Source organism: Bombina bombina, chromosome 2 (assembly GCF_027579735.1).
Source record: "Bombina bombina isolate aBomBom1 chromosome 2, aBomBom1.pri, whole genome shotgun sequence".
Classification (NCBI taxonomy): Eukaryota; Metazoa; Chordata; class Amphibia; order Anura; family Bombinatoridae; genus Bombina; species Bombina bombina.
This window is the reverse complement of record NC_069500.1, coordinates 100,458,317-100,478,897: the sequence shown is the minus strand read 5'-3', so window position 1 is coordinate 100,478,897 and position 20,581 is coordinate 100,458,317. Positions and strand designations below refer to the sequence as shown.

At 39.4% G+C, this 20,581-nt stretch overlaps 1 protein-coding gene across 1 annotated transcript in view; it reads left to right on the top strand.

Moving 5' to 3' along the window:
* The window catches only part of AGXT2 (alanine--glyoxylate aminotransferase 2), a 113,682-nt gene that overhangs the window by 52,749 nt on the left and 40,352 nt on the right, over window positions 1–20,581 (top strand). Inside the window, exons 7-8 of the mRNA XM_053701200.1 lie at window positions 11,529–11,622; window positions 16,234–16,334. Of these exons, the coding sequence (XP_053557175.1) occupies window positions 11,529–11,622; window positions 16,234–16,334 (195 nt within the window). The remainder of the gene's footprint in view (window positions 1–11,528; window positions 11,623–16,233; window positions 16,335–20,581) is intronic.

The window sequence follows — 20,581 nt, the reverse complement described above, 5'->3', positions numbered from 1 at the left end:
TTGATACGCACAAGGTGGCCCTTTTCTTCTGTTTAAATTAAATTTAGGGTGGCAAGTTTACTCATGCAAGCCTTTTACACAAAGCTTCAAAAGCTGATCATTTTTGTCCTTAAGATGAGTTACTTATATCATCTATATTTTCTTGTATAAAGTTTCCTCCATATAGTTTTCTTTTTAAAATTGGTATTGTAAATGATAAAATATACATTTCTTTCATGTAAGTGGCAAGAGTCCATGAGCTAGTGACATATGGGATATACAATCCTACCAGGAGGGGCAAAGTTTCCCAAACCTCAAAATGCCTATAAATACACCCCTCCCCACACCCACAATTCAGTTTTACAAACTTTGCCTCCTATGGAGGTGGTGAAGTAAGTTTGTGCTAAGATTTCTACGTTGATATGCGCTTCTCAGCATTGTTGAAGCCGATTCCTCTCAGAGTACAGCGAATGTCAGAGGGACGTGAAGGGAGTATCACTTATTGAATACGATGATTTCCCTAACGGGATCTTTTTCATAAGTTCTCTGTTCGGTCGTAGAGATTCATCTCCTACCTCCCTTTTTAGATCAACGATATACTCTTAATTTACCATTACCTCTACTAATAACTGTTTTAGTACTGGTTTGGCTATCTGCTATATGTGGATGGGTGTCTTTTGGTAAGTATGTTTTTTATTACTTAAGACACCTCAGCTATGGTTTGGCACTTTATGCATTAATATAAAGTTCTAAATATATGTATTGTACTTATATTTGCCATGAGTCAGGTTCATGTATTTCCTTCTGCAGACTGTCAGTTTCATATTTGGGGAATATAGACATCTTTTAAAAAATGTTGGCGCGAAAATTTTTTGGCGCAAAAGAGTACGTCTATGACGCAAGTTCGTCATTTTAGGCGTCATACTTGACGCAGAGACCTTTCACACGGTTGCATCATTAGTGACGCAAGTGTGTCATTTCCGGTTATTTTTTGGCGCCAAAGTTACGTTGTGCGTCATCCTTGGCGCCAAACTTTTTCATTATTTCAATACCCCATTGATGTTTGCCTCTTGATTTTTTCTCTATCAGAGGGCTTTGCTATTTCCATTTTTTCCCATTCCTGAAACTGTCATATAAGGAAATAGATAATTTTGCTTTATATGTTGTTTTTTTCTCTCACATTTTGCAAGATGTCTCACTTTGAGCCTGCCTCAGAAGCTTCTGCTGGAACATTGCTGCCTGACATCGGTTCTACCAAAGCTAAGTGCATTTGTTGTAAAATTGTAGAAATTATATCGCAGAATGTCATTTGTAATAGTTGTTTTGATAAACTTTTACATGCAGATAATGTGTCCTTCAGTAATAGTACATTGCCAGTTGCAGTTCCTTCAACTTCTAATGCGCATAATATACCTGTAAATTTTAAAGAATTTGTTTCTGATTCTATTCTGAAGGCTTTGTCTGCATTTCCACCTTCAAATAAATGTAATAGGTCTTTTAAAACGTCTCATTTAGTTGTTGAAATTTCAAATAACCAACAATATGATAATTTATCCTCTTCTGATGAGGATCTATCTGATTCAGAAGATCCTCCTCAGACATTGACACTGACAAATCTACTTATTTATTTAAAATTGAGTATATGCGTTCTTTATTAAATGAAGTGTTAATTACTTTGGATATTGAGGTAATCAGTCCTCTTGACGTTCAGTCTAATAAACATTTAAATGCTGTTTTTAAACCTCCTGTGGTTTCACCAGGGTTTTTTTTCTATTCCTGAGGCTATTTCTGATATGATTTCTAAGGAATGGAATAAGCCAGGTACTTCTTTTATTCCTTCTTCAAGGTTTAAAAAATTGTGTCCTTTGCCAGCAAAATCTATAGAGTTTTGGGAAAAGATCCCCAAAGTTGATGGGGCTATTTCTACTCTTGCTAAACGTACCACTATTCCTATGGAAGATAGCACTTCCTTTAAGGATCCTTTAGATAGGAAGCTTGAATCTTATCTAAGGAAGGCCTATTTATATTCAGGTCATCTTTTCAGACCTGCAATTTCTTTGGCTGATGTTGCGGCTGCATCAACTTTCTGGTTGGAGAATTTAGCGCAACAAGAATTGGATTCTGACATATCTAGCATTATTCGCTTACTGCAACATGCTAATCATTTTATTTGTGATGTTAGATCCATGTCTTTAGCTATATTAGCTAGAAGAGCTTTGTGGCTTAAATCTTGGAATGCTGATATGACATCTAAATCTAGATTACTATCTCTTTCTTTCCAAGGTAATAATTTATTTGGTTCTCAGTTGGATTCTATTATTTCAACTGTTACTGGGGGAAAGGGAGTTTTTCTGCCTCAGGATAAAAAACCTAAGGGTAAATCTAAGGCTTCTAACCGTTTTCGTTCCTTTCGTCAGAATAAGGAACAAAAACTCAATCCTCCCCCCAAGGAATCTGCCTCCAATTGGAAGCCTTCCTCAAATTGAAATAAATCCATGCCTTTTAGGAAACAAAAGTCAGCCCCTAAGTCCGCATGAAGGTGCGGCCTTCATTCCAGCTCAGCTGGTAGGGGGCAGATTAAGGTTTTTCAAGGATATTTGGATAAAATCTGTTCAAAATCAATGGATTCAGAGCATTGTCTCTCAAGGGTATCGAATAGGATTCAGAGTAAGACCTCCTGTGAGAAGATTTTTTCTCTCACGTATCCCAGAAAATCGAGTAAAAGCTCAGGCTTTCCTGAAGTGTGTTTCAGACCTGGAGTCTTCAGGGGTAATCATGCCAGTTCCTCTTCTGGAACAAGGTTTGGGGTTTTATTCAAATCTATTCATTGTCCCAAAGAAGGAAAAATTTATTCAGACCAGTTCTGGATCTGAAAATTTTGAATCGTTATGTAAGAGTACCAACTTTCAAGATGGTGACTATAAGGACTATTCTGCCTTTTGTTCAGCGAGGACATTATATGTCCACAATAGACTTGCAGGATGCATACCTTCATATTACGATTCATCCAGAACATTATCAGTTTCTGAGATTCTCTTTTCTAGACAAGCATTACCAATTTGTTGCTCTTCCATTTGGCCTAGCAACCGCTCCAATAATCTTTTTAAAGGTTCTGGGTGTCCTACTCTCTGTAATCAGAGAACAGGGTATTCCAGTGTTTCCTTATTTGGACGTTATCTTGGTACTAGCTCAGTCTTTACGTACTGCAGAATCTCACACAAATCAACTAGTGTTGTTTCTTCGGAAACATGGTTGGAGGATCAATTTACCAAAAAGTTTCTTGATTCCTCAGACAAGGGTCACCTTTTTAGGCTTCCAGATAGATTCAGTGTCCATGACTCTGTCTCTAACAGACAAGAGACGTTTAAAATTGGTTGCAGCCTGCCGGCACCTTCAGTCTCAGTCATTCCCTTCAGTGGCTATGTGCATGGAAGTTTTAGGTCTCATGACTGCAGCATCGGACGCGATCCCCTTTGCTCATTTTCATATGAGATCTCTCCAGCTTTGTATGCTGAATCAATGGTGCAGGGATTATACAAAGATATCACAATTAATATCCTTGAATCCCAATGTACGACACTCTCTGACATGGTGGATAGATCACCATCGTTTAGTTCAAGGGGCTTCTTTTGTTCGGCCAACCTGGACTGTGATCACAACAGATGCGAGTCTTTCAGGTTGGGGAGCTGTTTGAGGATCTCTGACAGCACAAGGAGTTTGGAAATTTCAAGAGGCGAGATTTCCAATAAATATTTTAGAACTCAGAGCTCTTCAGTTTTGGCCTCTATTAAAGAGAGAACCGTTCATTTGTTTTCAGACAGACATTATCACAACAGTGGCATATGTCAATCATCAGGGTGGGACTCACAGTCCCCAAGCTATGAAAGAAGTATCTCGAATACTTGTTTGGGTGGAATCCAGCTCCTGTCTAATCTCTGCGGTGCATATCCCAGGTGTAGACAATTAGGAAGCGGATTATCTCAGCCGCCAGACTTTACATCCAGGGGAGTGGTCTCTCCATCCAGATGTTTTTTCTCAGATTGTTCAGATATGGGGTCTTCCAGAGATAGATCTCATGGCCTCTCATCTAAACAAGAAACTTCCCAGATACCTGTCCAGGTCCAGGGATGTTCAGGCGGAAACAGTGGATGCGCTGATACTTCCTTGGTGTTATTATCCTGCTTACATCTTCCCGCCACTAGTTCTCCTTCCAAGAGTGATTTCCAAAAACATCATAGAACAATCATTTGTGTTGCTGGTAGTGCCAGCATGGCCACACAGGTTTTGGTATGCGGATCTGGTTCGGATGTCCAGTTGCCCGTCTTGGCCAATTCCGTTACGGCCAGACGGTCCATCAGGATCTCAAATCATTAAATTTGAAGGTGTGGAAATTGAACGCTTAGTACTAAGTCATAGAGGTTTCTCTGACTCAGTGATTGATACTATGTTACAAGCTCGTAAATCAGTCTCTAGGAAGATTTATTATAGAGTTTGGAAGACTTACATTTCATGGTGTTCTTCTCATAAATTCTCCTGGCATTCTTTTAGAATTCCTAGAATTCTACAGTTTCTTCAGGATGATTTGGATAAGGGTTTGTCTGCAAGTTCCTTGGAAGGACAAATCTCCACTCTTTCTGTTTTATTTCACAGAAAGATTGCTATACTTCCTGACATACACTGTTTTGTACAGGCTTTAGTTCGTATTAAGCCTGTCATTAAATCAATTTCTCCTCCTTGGAGTCTTAATTTGGTTCTGAAGGCTTTACAGGCTCCTCCAGTTGAGCCTATGCATTCTTTGGACATTAAACTACTTTCTTGGAAAGTGTTGTTCCTTTTGGCTATCTCTTCTGCTAGAAGAGTTTCTGAGCTATCTGCTCTTTCTTGTGAATCTCCTTTTCTGATTTTTCATCAGGATAAGGTGGTTTTGCGGACTTCATTTGAATTTTTACCTAAGGTTGTGAATTCTAACAACATTAGTAGAGAAATTGTTGTCCCTTCCTTGTGTCCTAATCCTAAGAATCCTTTGGAAAGATCCTTACATTCTTTGGATGTGGTAAGAGCTTTGAAATATTATGTTGAAGCTACTAAAGATTTCAGGAAGACTTCTAGTCTATTTATTATATTTTCTGGTCCTAGGAAAGGTCAGAAGGCCTCTGCTATTTCCTTGGCCTCTTGGTTAAAGCTTTTGATTCATCAAGCTTATTTGGAGTCGGGTCAAGCCCCGCCTCAGAGAATTATAGCTCATTCTACTAGATCAGTCTCCACTTCGTGGGCTTTTAAGAATGAAGCTTCAGTTGATCAGATTTGCAAAGCAAACGACTTGGTCCTCTTTGCATACATTTACTAAATTCTACCGTTTTTATGTATTTGCTTCTTCGGAAGCAGTTTTTGGTAGAAAAGTTCTTCAGGCAGCTGTTTCAGTTTGATTCTTCTGCTTTTGATTTAAGTTTTTTTCTTTCAAAAATGAAAATAAACTTATTTTTTTGGGTTGCGGATTAATTTTTTCAGCGGTATATGGCTGTTTTTATTTTATTCCATCCTTCTCTAGTGACTCTGGAGTGGAGATCCACATCTTGGGTATTGATATCCCATATGTCACTAGCTCATGGACTCTTGCCAATTACATGAAAGAAAACATAATTTATGTAAGAACTTACCTGATAAATTCATTTCTTTCATATTGGCAAGAGTCCATGAGGCCCACCCTTTTTTATGGTGGTTATGATTTTTTGTATAAAGCAAAATTATTTCCAAATTTCCTTTGTTGATGCTTTCTACTCCTTTCTTTATCACCCCACTGCTTGGCTATTCGTTAAACTGAATTGCGGGTGTGGTGAGGGGTGTATTTATAGGCATTTTGAGGTTTGGGAAACTTTCCCATTAACTGATCTGTTTAATCAGTCACTATTAACAGGAGCTGTCCCAGATGATTGGAGAATAGCAAATGTAATACCTCTTCATAAAAAGGGCAGTAGAGAAGAATCTGGCAACTACAGGCCAGTTAGTTTAACTTCAGTAGTAGGGAAATTAATGGAAAGCCTCTTAAAAGAAAGAATTATGACTTACATAAAGACAAACAATTTAGAGGACCAAAATCAGCATGGTTTTACTTCAGGGAGATCATGTCAGACTAATCTAATTGACTTCTTTGATTATGTAACAAAAGTATTAGACAAGGGAGGAGCAGTTGATGTAGCATATCTAGATTTCAGCAAAGCATTTGACACCGTCCCACACAATAAACATATTCACAAACTATATCTCCTTGGTCTAGATTCAAAAATTGTGAACTGGGTGGAATGCTGGCTTAAGGACAGAAAACAAAGTGTCTTAGTAAATGGAGTTTATTCAGCAGAGGGGGCTGTTACTAGTGGTGTTCCTCAGGGGTCAGTGAATGGAAAATTCAAGAACAAGGGGTCATGAGCTCAAGCTAAAGGGTAGTAGATTCAGGAGTAATTTGAGGAAGCACTTCTTTACAGAAAGAGTGATTGATTTATGGAATAAACTTCCTCAAGAGGTAGTAGCAACAAACACTGTGGGGGACTTTAAAAATGCATGGGACAAGCATAGGGCTATCCTACGAACTAGATAAGTTTATACTGTTAGGTAAGGTCGGGCAGACTTGCTGGGCCTATGGCTCTTATCTGCCGTCAATATCTATGTTTCTATGTTTCTATGTTTTCCCCTCCTGGTAGGATTGTATATCTCATATGTCACTAGCTCATGGACTCTTGCCAATATGAAAGAAATGAATTTATCAGGTAAGTTCTTACATAAATTATGTTTTTACATATTATTGTATTTATCCTTTGATTTGATTTAATGCCTAACATATATAATTTTGCAAAGTCCAGAATATCCAGCACCCGGGCTCAAATAGAAGTTGTGCCAGCTCAGAGGGTCATGCACAAACCCCCAACACATATAATGCACAGATAAAAGCAGCACCACCAATATCTTTAATCTGCTTAAAGATATTGGTGGTTTTGCTTTTTTCTGTGCATTATTTATAACTAGTCCTAAAACCCATGTACATGGTCCAATTGTTTTGCTCTCTCTCCCCCTCTCTTTTGCTGTCTTTATCCCTCTCTTTTGCTCTCTCTATCCCCCCTCTTTTGATCTCTCTCTTTCTCTCTCCCCTTTCTTTTGCTCTCTCTCCCCCCTATCTTTTGATGTCTCTTTTAATCTCTTTTGCTCTCTCTCCCCCTCTATTTTGTTCTCTCTCTCCACCTCTCTTTTGCTGTCTCTCTACTCCCTCTCTTTTGCTCTCTCTCCCCCTCTCTTTTGTGCTCTCTCTCCCCCTCTCTTTTCTGCTCTCTCTCCCCCTCTCTTTTGCGCTCTCCCCCTCTCTTTTGCTCTCTTTCTCCCCCCTTCTCTTTCTCCCCCTCTCTTTTGCTCTCACTCCCCCCTCTGTTTTGCTGTCTCTCTCCCTCTTTTTTGCTCTCTCTATTTCCCCTCTTCTGCTCTCTCTATCCCCCCTATTTTGCTCTCTCTCTCCCCTTTCTTTTGCTCTCTCTCCCCCCTCTCATTTGCTGTCTCTCTCCCCCTCTCTTTTGCTCTTTCTCTCCCCCTCTCTTTTGCTCTCTCTCTCTCCCCTCTCTTATGCTCTCTCTCCCCCCTCTCTTTTGCTCTCTCCCCCCCCCTCTCTTTTGCGCTCTCTCTCTCTCTCCCCTCTCTTTTGCCCTCTCCCCCTCTCTTTTGCTCTCTCTCTCTCCCCTCTCTTTTGCTGTCTCTCCCCCTCTCTCTCTTTTGCTCTTTCTCCCTCCCTCTCTTTTACTCTCTCTATCCCCCTCTTTTGCTCTCTCTCCCTTTTCTTTTGCTCTCTCTCTCCCCCTCTCTTTTGCTGTCTCTCTTCCTCTCTTTGGCTGTCCCTATCCCTCTCTTTTGCTCTCTCGGTCCCCCCCCCCCCTTTTGCTCTCTATATCCCCCCTGTTTTGCTCTCTCCCCCTCTCTTTTGCTCTCTCTATCCCTCTCTTTTGCTCTCTCTATCCCCCTCGTTAGCTCTCTCTATCCTCTCTCTTTTGCTCTCTCTCTCTCTCTCCCACCTCTCTTTTGCTGTCTCTTTCCCTTTCTTTTGCTCTCTCCCCCTATCTTTTGTTCTCTCTCTCCCCCTCTCTTTTGCTGTCACTCTCGCCCCTCTCTTTTTCTCTCTCTCCCACCTCTTTTGCACTCTTTCTTCCCCTCTCTTTTGCGCTCTCCCCCTCTCTTTTGCTCTCTCTCTCCCCCTCTCTTTTGCTCTCCCCCCTCTTTTGCTGTCTCTCTCCCTCTCTTTTGCTTTCTCTATCCCCCTCTTTCTCTCTCTCTCTACCCTTTCTTTTGCTCTCCCTCCCCCCTCTCGTTTGCTCTCTCTCCTCCCTCTTTTTTGCTCTCTCTCCCCCCTCTCTTTTGCTCTCTCTCTCCCCCTCTCTTTTGCTCTCTCTCCCCCCTCTTTTTTGCTCTCTCTCCCCCTCTCTTTTGCTGTCTCTCTCCCTCTCTTTTGCTCTCTCTATCCCCCCTCTCTTTTATTGCCTCTCTCCCTCTCTTTTGCTGTCTCTCTCCCCCTCTCGTTTGCTCTCTCTCTCTCTTCCCCCTCTCTTTTGCTAGCTCTCTCCCCCTCTCTTTTGCACTCTCTCTCTCCCCTCTCTTTTTTGCTATCCCCCTCTCTTTTGCTCTCTCTCTCCCCCTCTCTTTTGCTCTCTCTCCCCCCTCTCTTTTGCTCTCTCTCTCCCCCTCTCTTTTGCTCTCTCTCTCCCCCTCTCTTTTGCTGTCTCTCTCCCTCCCTCTCTTTTGCTCTCTCTCTCCCCCTTCTTTTGCTCTCTCTCTCTCCCCCCTTTCTCCCCCCTCTCTTTTGCTGTCTCCCTCCCTCTCTTTTGCTCTCTCTATCCCCCCTCTTTTGCTCTCTCTCTCTCTCTCTCTCCCCTTTCTTTTGCTCTCTCACCCCCTCTCTTTTGATGCCTCTCTCCCCCTCTTTTGCTCTCTCTATCCCTCTCTTTTGCTCTCTCTATCCCTCCTCTTTTGCTCTCTCTCTATGCTTCCTCTTTTGAGCTCTCTCATGTCCATGGCGCCTGGCCCCCGTCGCGGCCCCGCCTGCTTCACACCTGGCCGGCCCTGCCCCCGTCGCGTCCGCCCCACTCCATCGTGCCCGGTTGGCCCCATTCTGTCTCGCCTACTATTCTCGGAGGATCAGATTGCAGGTCATTCTGTTGAAGGCCAGTTGTGTTTGACCTTGCGCAGTCTCTACTGTGCATGACAGATTCAGACAAACACACTTGGCCTGTTATATTATAGGATTTTGCAGTTACTGTAGTGCTTAAATGTCCCTTAATTGCTGGTTCCTTAAAGAGACTTGAAACTCAAAATGTTATTTACCATAAAATGTTAAATTATGCATAATTTTAAAAAAATTGCATCACACTATCATCAATTATTTTACCAGCCTTTCCTATAATTTGACTGTGAAAACTGTGGTAAATACTAAGGAATGTTGTACGCTGACACTCTGAAGAGTGATTGGCTGATACGTGCTGGAAGTTGTTTAAATTGAGCTTTCTTTATTTCATAAACCTATTTCCAGAAATAAGCTACATTTATGTGAATAACAATCACTGTAGACATATACAGTACACTGCAATAGCTAAGGGTCAATTTATAAGAGCAAGAAGAAACTGTTCAAGCTTGGATATGTACAAGAAGGTTATTACTAAGACAAGGAGACAGGTACAGGGGAAAATTGCAGCTGGTAGTAGAATCAATTGTTGATTATTATAATAATAATAATAATTAAAAAAAAGCTGCATACAGTTGGCTGTCAGCACCAGTTGCTGAGTAGCACTTTTGATAGTAACAAAAAGTAACAAAATTTTCTATGGGAGTATGGTGGCTTTATTGTAATAATGATTCTGTTTCTAAAAATAAATACTTAGGACTAGATTACGAGTGGAACGCTAAAAGTATCCCGCAAGTGATAAAGGTTTTATAGTAGGTGTTTGCATGAGGTATTTCAAGATTGAAAAAAAAATCAATTGTTTGAGCGCAATGAAGTTAATGTGTGTCAGGGTAGTGCGACCTCAGAACTCTAGTTTACAGTTTTGCAAAACAAAAAAGTATCACAAAATGCATAAAAAATTCATTACAAGTACAGTTACAATTACAAAAAAGGACAAACATATGAGGTCTCAGGGTAATAGAAAAAAAGGCAGACAAAGGGCTTTAACATAGAGGTAGAAATATGTATTTATGAATATATAGAACATATTCATCTATGGGAAGAAAATTGGAACGTAAAATACTCATATTTTCATGTCGTGTTAGCACACTTGAGAATATGCGATCAGCTTTGCACGTCAGTAGGGTGTTTTTCCACTTTTTTCCTCCGTTGACTTATATGGGGAATACGTTATCGTTCATGTGATATTGTAAGTTCGTCTTTTTACGCTCGTGGGTTAGCGCATGAGCGAAACAGTTTACTTTTAACTTGTAATACGAGCGCAACCCTACTCGCACAAAAAGCTTACTTCTAGCGCAGTTAAAGATTTGGCGGGAGCATTAAATAACGCTCCACTTGTAATCTGGCACTTAATGCTTACTGTTCCTTAAAAAAGTGTGTAGCTGTTTAATTAATTATAAGTCTATAACTAAAGTGCAATGCTGAAACACGTTAGTCATGCTATCTTCGCTTAGCACTTTGTTTATTTTATATTCCTTGGATAAATTAAAGCTAACTTTGACTCATGGTTTTTCCCTCTGTAATTGTTTACATCTGTCCCTAATTGACCACAGAAAAGCAAATTACATCAACAACATTTAAGAGGGTGTGTCCTGGGCTGGAAAACAATGCACGATTCACAAAACAGTTTAATATGCTTTCTAACTTTCATTTTGCATGTAGATATTTTATAATATGACTAATTTCTGATGCATATAAAAAAAATCTTACTTTACTGTCCCTTTAAGTCTTAAAAAATTTCCAGTGACTTAATACAAATAGATGCTGTACTAATAAATAAAAATAAAATATAAATAACATTTTTATACAATGAAAATTGGAATTATCTGGAATTCAATTTCATAAATACCCTTTTTTATTTATTCTTTCAATGTAATATAACAATATTAATAACTGAAGACATCAAGACATTCCCTTTGACAACATAATAAATATTTAAATGGTTAGTTAAAACAGTTACAAATGTATCCTTGTAAAATGATTGCACCTTTAAACAAAGCTGGATTTAAAACAAATAAATAAATAATAAATATGTACATCACATTCACAAGGGTATAACAGTTGCCACCAATCACAGCTGCCAAACCATTCAATTAGAGTCTATAAAGTATTGATTTTCTCCATCTTATACACTAGAAGGAAATAAATGAAAAATAAATAAAGATAATCAACCTGTCTTTGCTCAAGAATTAATTCATTACAGAAATGTGCTCTTCTGACTACATTTTACACCCTCAGTAATATGTATTAGCTGTATTTCAACTTTATATGTCTGTTGTGTTGTTGTTTTTTTGTGTTTTTTTAAATAAACATACAAAAAAATATATGTTTGTTGTCCTCTCAGACAATGAATCCTGATGTTTTCCGTGGTATTTGGGGAGGAAGTCACTGCAGAGATTCCCCCGTGCAAACAATACGGAAATGCAGCTGCTCCCCAGGTAATAAATTGCTTTGATTTAACCCCTTATCATCACTGGTCTTACTATGGGGGGCCTTTTTCAATAGCTGCGAGACCGCAATATTTTAGCAAGTCTGCAGGAGGGAGGGTCTAATAGCGCAGTCTTGCAACTCGCGGGAAGGCCTGCGCTATTACAGACAATGCCTGAACAACCAGCATCATGTAGGGTTCTGTATACGACTCTTGAACCTCATCCCTGCCAGATGTAATCAGTCATTCCGCATTGAAATTGGAGAAGCAGGTGTTTGGTAAGCAAATGGGGAGGCATCTGAAGAGGTAAGTACGTTTTGGGAGAAAGCTCATTTTTAGTACAGCTGAGAAATTCCATTTAGTTCTAAGTTGCCTTAGTTCATGTAAAAGAGGGATGTACTGTAGCTATCCTGAATCACCGTAGGGATATCATTAGAAATGAACAATCCAAGGTGTTTGATAGAACGACTAATCCACTTAAAGGGGTTTTGTAAAATCTGGTTATAATTATTTTGGAACCCCCATAGAAAAGCTTCAGTTTTGGGAAAATGTAGTTCATAGAAGGACAGTTCTCCAAATTTAGTCAATATGGTGTTCTACATTCTATCCCCTGGTGAAATCAAGTCATTATCTCACACTGAATGGCAGGAACATGTTAACCCCTTAACGACACATGTCGTACAGGGTACGTCGCACACAACCTGGTCTTTAAAGACCAGCAACGTACCCTGTACGACATCAGGGTTTAAAGCGGCTGGAAGCGATCCTGATCGCTTCCAGCCGCTTTCAAGGTATTGCTGTGATGCCTCGACATTGAGGCATCACTGCAATACCTTTTTTCCAAAACCGATGCAGAGAGAGCCACTCTGTGGCCCTCTCTTCACCGGTAGCGATGGACCCGATCGTTGGTGGGTGGGAGCAGCTGCAGGGAGGCGGGTGGGCGGCCCTTCGCTACCAGGCATCCGGTTCCTGAATGTGCAATGTGCACGCCGGGTGCCGGGAGCGTGCAGGGGCATGCAGGGAGCGCGCGTGCGCGCGCATATGTGCGCGCAATCGCGTAACAGCCACTGTCACCAATGAATTTATGAATGGGAGAGAGGGAGAGGGAGGGGGGGAAATAATTTTCAAAAGGATCTGGGAGGAGAAGAGGGAGGAGGGTATTAGGGGGGGCAGCTACACTACAGAAAAAATTTAATTATATGCAAAAAAGTAAAAGAAAACATTTTTTGGAGGCAGTACTTAAGATGACGGGGACAATTGTGGGGTGGGGGAGGGAAGAGAGATGTTTGGGAGGGATCAGGGGGTGGGATCTCTCAGGTGGGAGGCTGATCTCTACACTAAAGCTAAAATTAACCCTGCAAGCTCCCTACAAGCTATCTAATTAACCCCTGCACTGCTGGGCATAATACACGTGTGATGCGCAGCAGCATTTAGCAGCCTTCTAATTACCAAAAAGCAACACAAAAGCCATATATGTCTGCTATTTCTGAACAAAGGGGATCCCAGAGAAGCATTTACAACCATTTATGCCATAATTGCACAAGTTGTTTGCAAATAATTTCAGTGAGAAACCTAAAGTTTGTGAAAAAAATTATGAAAAAGTGAATTTTTTCTTTATTTGATCTCATTTGGCTGTGAAATGGTGGCATGAAATATACCAAAATGGGCCTAGATCATTACTTTGGGATGTCTTCTAAAAAAATATATATACATGTCAAGGGATATTCAGGGATTCCTGAAAAATATCAGTGTCCCAATGTAACTAGCGCTAATTTTGAAAAAAAGTGGTTTGGAAATATTAAAGTGCTACTTGTACTTATTGCCCTATAACTTGCGAAAAACGCAAAGAACATGTAAATATTGGGTATTTCTAAACTCAGGACAAAATTTAGAAACTATTTAGCATGGGTGTTTTTTGGTGGTTGTAGATGTGTAACAGATTTTGGGGGTCAAAGTTAGAAAAAGTGTGTTTTTTTCCATTTTTTCCTCATATTTTATAATTTTTTTTATAGTAAATTATAAAATATGATGAAAATAATGGTATCTTTAGAAAGTCCATTTAATGGCGAGAAAAACGGTATATAATATGTGTGGGTACAGTAAATGAGTAAGAGGAAAATTACAGCTAAACACAAACACCGCAGAAATGTAAAAATAGCCCTGGTCCTTAAGGGAAAGAAATTGAAAAATGGCCGTGTCCTTAAGGGGATAATATATAATGGGACAGACGAAGAGTATAAAATATTCATAAAATTATATTGTATGAGGTCTATTCTGATTAGACATGTGCAGCCGCAAAAAATTCGGTTCGGTTCGGATCGATTCGGACCGATTCGAATTTCAGTTCGGATTGATTCGAATTCGGAAGAAATCGAATTAATTTGTTTCGGATTCATTCGGATTCTTTCGGATTTGTGTGAAATTCGGTTCGGTTCTATTCGGTTCGAATCGATTCGGATTTTCAGAATTTCGGCACTGTTAAGTGGGATGTGCTGTGTATTACACTAGTATACTGTACAATACTAGTGTAATACATGGCCATCCGAATCCATCCAAATCCATCCGAATAAATTCGAATCGATTCAGATTTTTTCGGTAGATTCAGCACTGCCGCAATTCGGAAATTCGAATCGATCCGAATTCCGAATTTGGCAAAATTCGTCCGAATTTCGATTTGGACCGAACCGAATCGCACATGTCTAATTCTGATCCATTAGCAAAATTTTCATTAGAAATCCTTCTGCAAATCTGTATTTTGAGCAACTTTATACTGAAAGAATTCAATACTGTCTAAAGTGCTTTGATCATGATTTTTAACTTTCCCAATTCTGCAGCATTTACATCTTAAAACACATATATATTTTATATATATTTTTTTGCTTTTAGGAGATGGCATGTTATTTAATATAGTAAGAGCAGTTTCTGTTGCGTGCATAGAACTAATGAGACGTACGGAGAGGGGTGAATAGGTAGGGAAGTGTTAGTTATGATGCAAGTGATTAGCTAAATTGCAGCCATCAGAATGTTTATTTTATGAAGTAAATGGATTTTTAAAAAAATGTTACTTATACAATTACAAAAAATAATATGACTGCAAACTGCACAAATGTGAATTTATATTATTGATTAAAGAGACAATAAACAAATTGCTAGATAAATGTATTTGCTACCCTGGGTAGTGCTTGCTGATTGGTGGCTACCCAGGTGCTGAACTCAAAATGGGCCGGCTCCTAAGCTTAGATTCCTGCTTTTCAAATAAAGATAGCAAAAGAACAAAAAAAAATAGAAGTAAATTAGAAAGTTAAAATTGCATGTTCTATCTGAATCATGACAGAAAAAAATTAGGTTTAGTATCCCTTTAAATTAAGTAATAGCAACATAGCTAATAAAAAAAAGTCTCTGCTAGCAGTACCAATACAAAGGACATAAAGCAAAATTTGTGCTAATTTACAAACTTAAAAAGGCAAAATTGAACCTGCTAACATCTACTCTGATTCTGAATGAGTAAAAACCAGACCTTTTATATATAAGCAACTTTCTAATTTACTCCTATTATAACTTTTTCTTTGTTCTCTTGATATCTTTATTTGAAAAGCAGGAATCTAATCTAAGGATCCGGACCATTTTTGGTTCAGCACCCTGGGTAGCGCTTGCTTATTGGTGGTTACATTTAGCCACCAATCAGCAAGCGCTACCCAGGTGCTGAACCAAAAATGGGCCCACTGCTAAGCTTACATTCCTGCTTTTTCAAATAAACATATCAAGAAAAAGAAGAAAAAATGATAATAGTAAATTAGAAAGTTGCTTTAAATTGCATGCTGTATCTGAATCGTGAAAGAAAAAAATTGGGTTTAGTGTCCCTTTAAGCCTGAAAAAACAGGGCAATCTATCTCTATTGCGAGTTGTGGAATTTGTATCAGTAGGCAAAGGGTAAATACGCTGAATAGAAAGACATATTTCAGTTCTATGCAGTAGATACACACACATGGCTGGTCCAAGCTGAGACAGCAGTGTTACAGACAGTATTTCACCTCTTCCCTTTTAAACATAAATCCCCTGGGGAGGGACAATACCTAGAAAGCTTAGAGAGATACACAACCAAATCTTCAGGTGAGCATCAAATCCACATCAATTTTGACTGCAGTAGTGGCCAGTGTTCCAAAACAGCTGTGCAGCTCTATGGTCAAAGTCACTAGAAGTAGTCTTTTCATTATACTGACATAGGACTGCGCCATTACTGCCTGACATCTGATTGCCATCTCTTGTCATGAAGGGCACTTCCTGTACAGGGCTAGTAGCTTCTTGTGCTCATTCCAAATGTATCGCAAATGCAAAAATTAATGAAAAGAAAACACAAATGATGTACAACTAAAAATTAGGGAGAAAGGAAGTTAGTTCTTAAACTCACAGAGCGTAACCAACAAGTACTGGAGTCTGTAGCGTGTAAAAATCGGTTTTCATTGGTTGCATCACTCACTACAGAGTTCTACACTGTCTCTGGATGCAACATCAGTACAAGAACTGAACATTGGGAACTTCATTAAATGGGTTTCCATTGCAAAGCAGTTTTACATAAGCTTCATATTATTAATTGCTGGTTTGTTTCCTCTCCTCTCCCCAGGTTGCTGTGAAGCAAAAGACAGATATATTGACCAGTTGAAGGACACACTAAATACATGTGCAGCAAAGAATGTAGCTGCATTTATTGCTGAGCCAATACAGGTAAAGAATTTGGAGTTTCTGTCAGAGGCATAACTAGAAACTACAGGGTCCAGGTGCAAGAATCTAAGAAGGGCCCTCGCAGTTGCGACCCCTGCACCCCCTGTAGTTTTGCCCCTGGTTTCTGTATAGCTGAGCATCAAAGGTGACAGAAGTACACAAAAATAATTATTATTATAGACCAATTCAACAAGCCGTGGGGGAGCCTGTCCAATTTTAGGGCTTGCGAGGCAGCATCCACTACCAGAACATGAAAGTCAAAATTAAACGTTTATGGTTTAGATGTACATGCAATTTTACTTTTTACTGCTATTAAAAAATGTAATTGGCACTCTTCGTATTCTTTGTTGAAAAGCATACTTATGTAGGCTCGGGAGAATTAATGCACTACAAGGCACTAGCTGGGGATTGGTAGCTATGCATATGTCTCTTGTCACTGGCTCAAGAGGTATGTTCAGCCAAGTCCAAGTGGTGCATAAATTAGGGCTTTTATTTTTATTGTGCATTTTTATGTCCCTTTATTATTGCACATGTAAATGGTTGTGAAGCCCCGCCTCCTTCTCAGCAGCCTTGTCAATCTGCATGATTCTGCACCACAGCATGCTCAGCTTGATAGATGTGCCCCATAGATAGGGTTACTACCTCGGCCATGTTTTGCTGGACACCTATGAGTTACACATGCTGCAGGGTGTGCAGAAGGGAACATGAAATGCACCCCGGGACAGCAAATGAATAGTGATCCTGAACAGCATTATTCATGGTCCTCCCGGCACACCCTGCAGCATGTGTAACTCATAAGTACCCAGAAAAACAAGGCCGAGGTGGTAACCCAACCCATAGAGCAGTATTTGGGCTATATTGTATAGCTGAAGAAGGATAGTGTGTTGTTTGTAAGAACTGGCTTAACCCATTTCAACACCTTTGTCATTAATTATCTGTTGAAGTTTTATTCTGTGAAGTGAAAGATAAAACACTTGCATATCTGCTTATATATAACAATCTAGTGCTTAAAGAGACATGAAAACCATATTTTTTCTTTCATGATTTAGAGAGAACATGCAATTTTAAACAATTTTCCAATTTACTTCTAATTTGCTTAGTTTTCCTTTGTTAAAAATAATACCTACGTAGGCTGAGGAGATGCTGATTGGTGGCTGCACATATATGGTTTATGTTATTGGCTCACTCATTTAATCGGATACCAAGAGAATAAAGCAAATTAGATAATATAAATATATTGGAAAGTTGCTTAAAGTGTCAGTAAACTTTAAAAATAATGTTATATAATTCTGCACATAGTGCAGAATTATATAACATTATATTAGCCAAACTTTTATAAAACATAATTTCCCCTATTAATTTTTTTAAAAAAACGCTGTTTCACAGACCCGCTCTCTGCTGTCTGCTGAGTGGGTCTGTTATATTTACTCAGCGCATTGGGCCAGCTGTATAGTCACAGCCTGGCCCGACCGCGTCATAAGACTAAGTGCAGCTCGCTTCTGTGACAGGACCGGGCTGTGACTATACAGCTGGCCCGATGCCCTGAGTAAATATAACAGACCCACTCAGCAGTGAGCGGGTCTGTGAAACAGCGTTTTGTTTTTTTAAATTAATAGGGGAAATTATGTTTTATAAAAGTTTGGCTAATATAATGTTATATAATTCTGCACTATGTGCAGAATTATATAACATTATTTTTAAGGTTTACTGTCCCTTTAAACCCAAACGACTAGATTTAGAGTTTTGTCGGTAACGACCCGCGTAGCTAACGCTGGCTTTTTTTCCCCCTCACCTTTTAAATACCGCTGGTATTTAGAGTTCACAGAAGGGCTGCGTTAGGCTCCAAAAAGGGAGCGTATAGCATATTTATCGCCACTGCAACTCTCAATACCAGCGGTGCTTACGGACGCGGCCAGCTTCAAAAACGTGCTCGTGCACGATTCCCCCATAGGAAACAATGGGGCAGTTTGAACTGAAAAAAAACCTAACACCTGCAAAAAAGCAGCGTTCAGCTCCTAACACAGCCCCATTGTTTCCTATGGGGAAACAGTTTCTAAGTCTGCACCTAACACCCTAACATGTACCCCGAGTCTAAACACCCCTAACCTTACACTTATTAACCCCTAATCTACCGCCGCCAGCTACCTACAATAATTAACCCCTAATCTGCCGACCGGACCTCACCGCTACTATAATAAATGTATTAACCCCTAATCCGCCTCACTAACCCTATAATAAATAGTATTAACCCCTAATCTGCCCTCCCAAACATTGCTGACACCTAACTTCAAGTATTAACCCCTAATCTGCTGACCGGACCTCACCGCTACTCTAATAAATGTATTAACCCCTAAAGCTAAATCTAAGCCTAACACTAACACCCCCCTAAATTAAATATAATTTAAATCTAACGAAATAAATTAACTCTTATTAAATAAATTATTCCTATTTAAAGCTAAATACTTACCTGTAAAATAAATCCTAATATAGCTACAATACAAATTATAATTATATTGTAGCTATTTTAGGATTAATATTTATTTTACAGGCAACTTTGTATTTATTTTAACCAGGTACAATAGCTATTAAATAGTTAATAACTATTTAATAGCTACCTAGTTAAAATAATTACAAAATTACCTGTAAAATAAATCCTAACCTAAGTTACAATTAAACCTAACACTACACTATCAATAAATTAATTAAATAAAATACCTACAATTATCTACAATTAAATCTAACACTACACTATCAATAAATTAATTAAATAAAATACCTACAAATAAATACAAATAAATAAACTAACTAAAGTATAAAAAATAAAAAAAGCTAAGTTACAAAAAATAAAAAAAATAATTACAAACATAATAAAAATATTACAACAATTTTAAGCTAATTACACCTACTCTAAGCCACCTAATAAAATAACAAAGCCCCCCAAAATAAAAAAATGCCCTACCCTATTCTAAAATTAAAATAGAAAAGCTCTTTTACCTTACCAGCCCTTAAAAGGGCCTTTTGCGGGGCATGCCCCAAAGAATTCAGCTCTTTTGCCTGTAAAAAAAAACATACAATACCCCCCCAACAATACAACCCACCACCCACATACGCCTAATCTAACCCAAACCCCCTTAAATAAACCTAACACTAAGCCCCTGAAGATCTTCCTACCTTATCTTCACCACACCGGGTATGACCGATCCGTCCAGGCTCCAAAATCTTCATCCAAGCCCAAGGGGGGGCTGGAGATCCATCATCCGGCTGAAGTCTTCTATCAAGCGGCAAGAAGAAGTCCAGAAGAGGCTCCAAAGTCTTCATCCTATCCGGGCAGAAGAGGAGATCCGGACTGGCAACCATCTTCATCCAAGCGGCATCTTCTATCTTCATCCGATGACGAGCGGCTCCATCTTGAAGACCTCCGGCACGGATCCATCCTCTTCTTCCGACGTCCTAAGTCCGAATGAAGGTTCCTTTAAATGACGTCATCCAAGATGGCGTCCCTCGAATTCCGATTGGATGATAGGATTCTATCTGCCAATCGGAATTAAGGTAGGAAAAATCTGATTGGCTGATGGAATCAGCCAATCAGATTCAAGTTCAATCAGAAGAAGAGGATGGATCCGCGTGGGAGGTCTTCAAGATGGAGCCGCTCGTCATCGGATGAAGATAGAAGATGCCGCTTGGATGAAGATGGTTGCCGGTCCGGATCTCCTCTTCTGCCCGGATAGGATGAAGACTTTGGAGCCTCTTCTGGACTTCTTCAGCCGCTTGATAGAAGACTTCAGCCGGATGATGGATCTCCAGCCCCCGCTTGGGCTTGGATGAAGATTTCGGAGCCTGGACGGATTGGTCATACCCGGTGTGGTGAAGATAAGGTAGGAAGATCTTCAGGAGCTTAGTGTTAGGTTTATTTAAGGGGGGTTTGGGTTAGATTAGGGGTAGGTGGGTGGTGGGTTGTAATGTTGGGGGGGGTATTGTGTTTATTTTTACAGGCAAAAGAGCTGAATTATTTGGGGCATGCCCCGCAAAAGGCCCTTTTAAGGGCTGGTAAGGTAAAAGAGCTTTTCTTTTTTAATTTTAGAATAGGGTAGGGCATTTTTTTATTTTGGGGGGATTTGTTATTTTATTAGGGGGCTTAGAGTAGGTATAATTAGCTTAAAATTGTTGTAATATTTTTATTATGTTTGTAATTAATTTTTTTATTTTTTGTAACTTAGCTTTTTTTATTTTTTGTACTTTAGTTAGTTTAT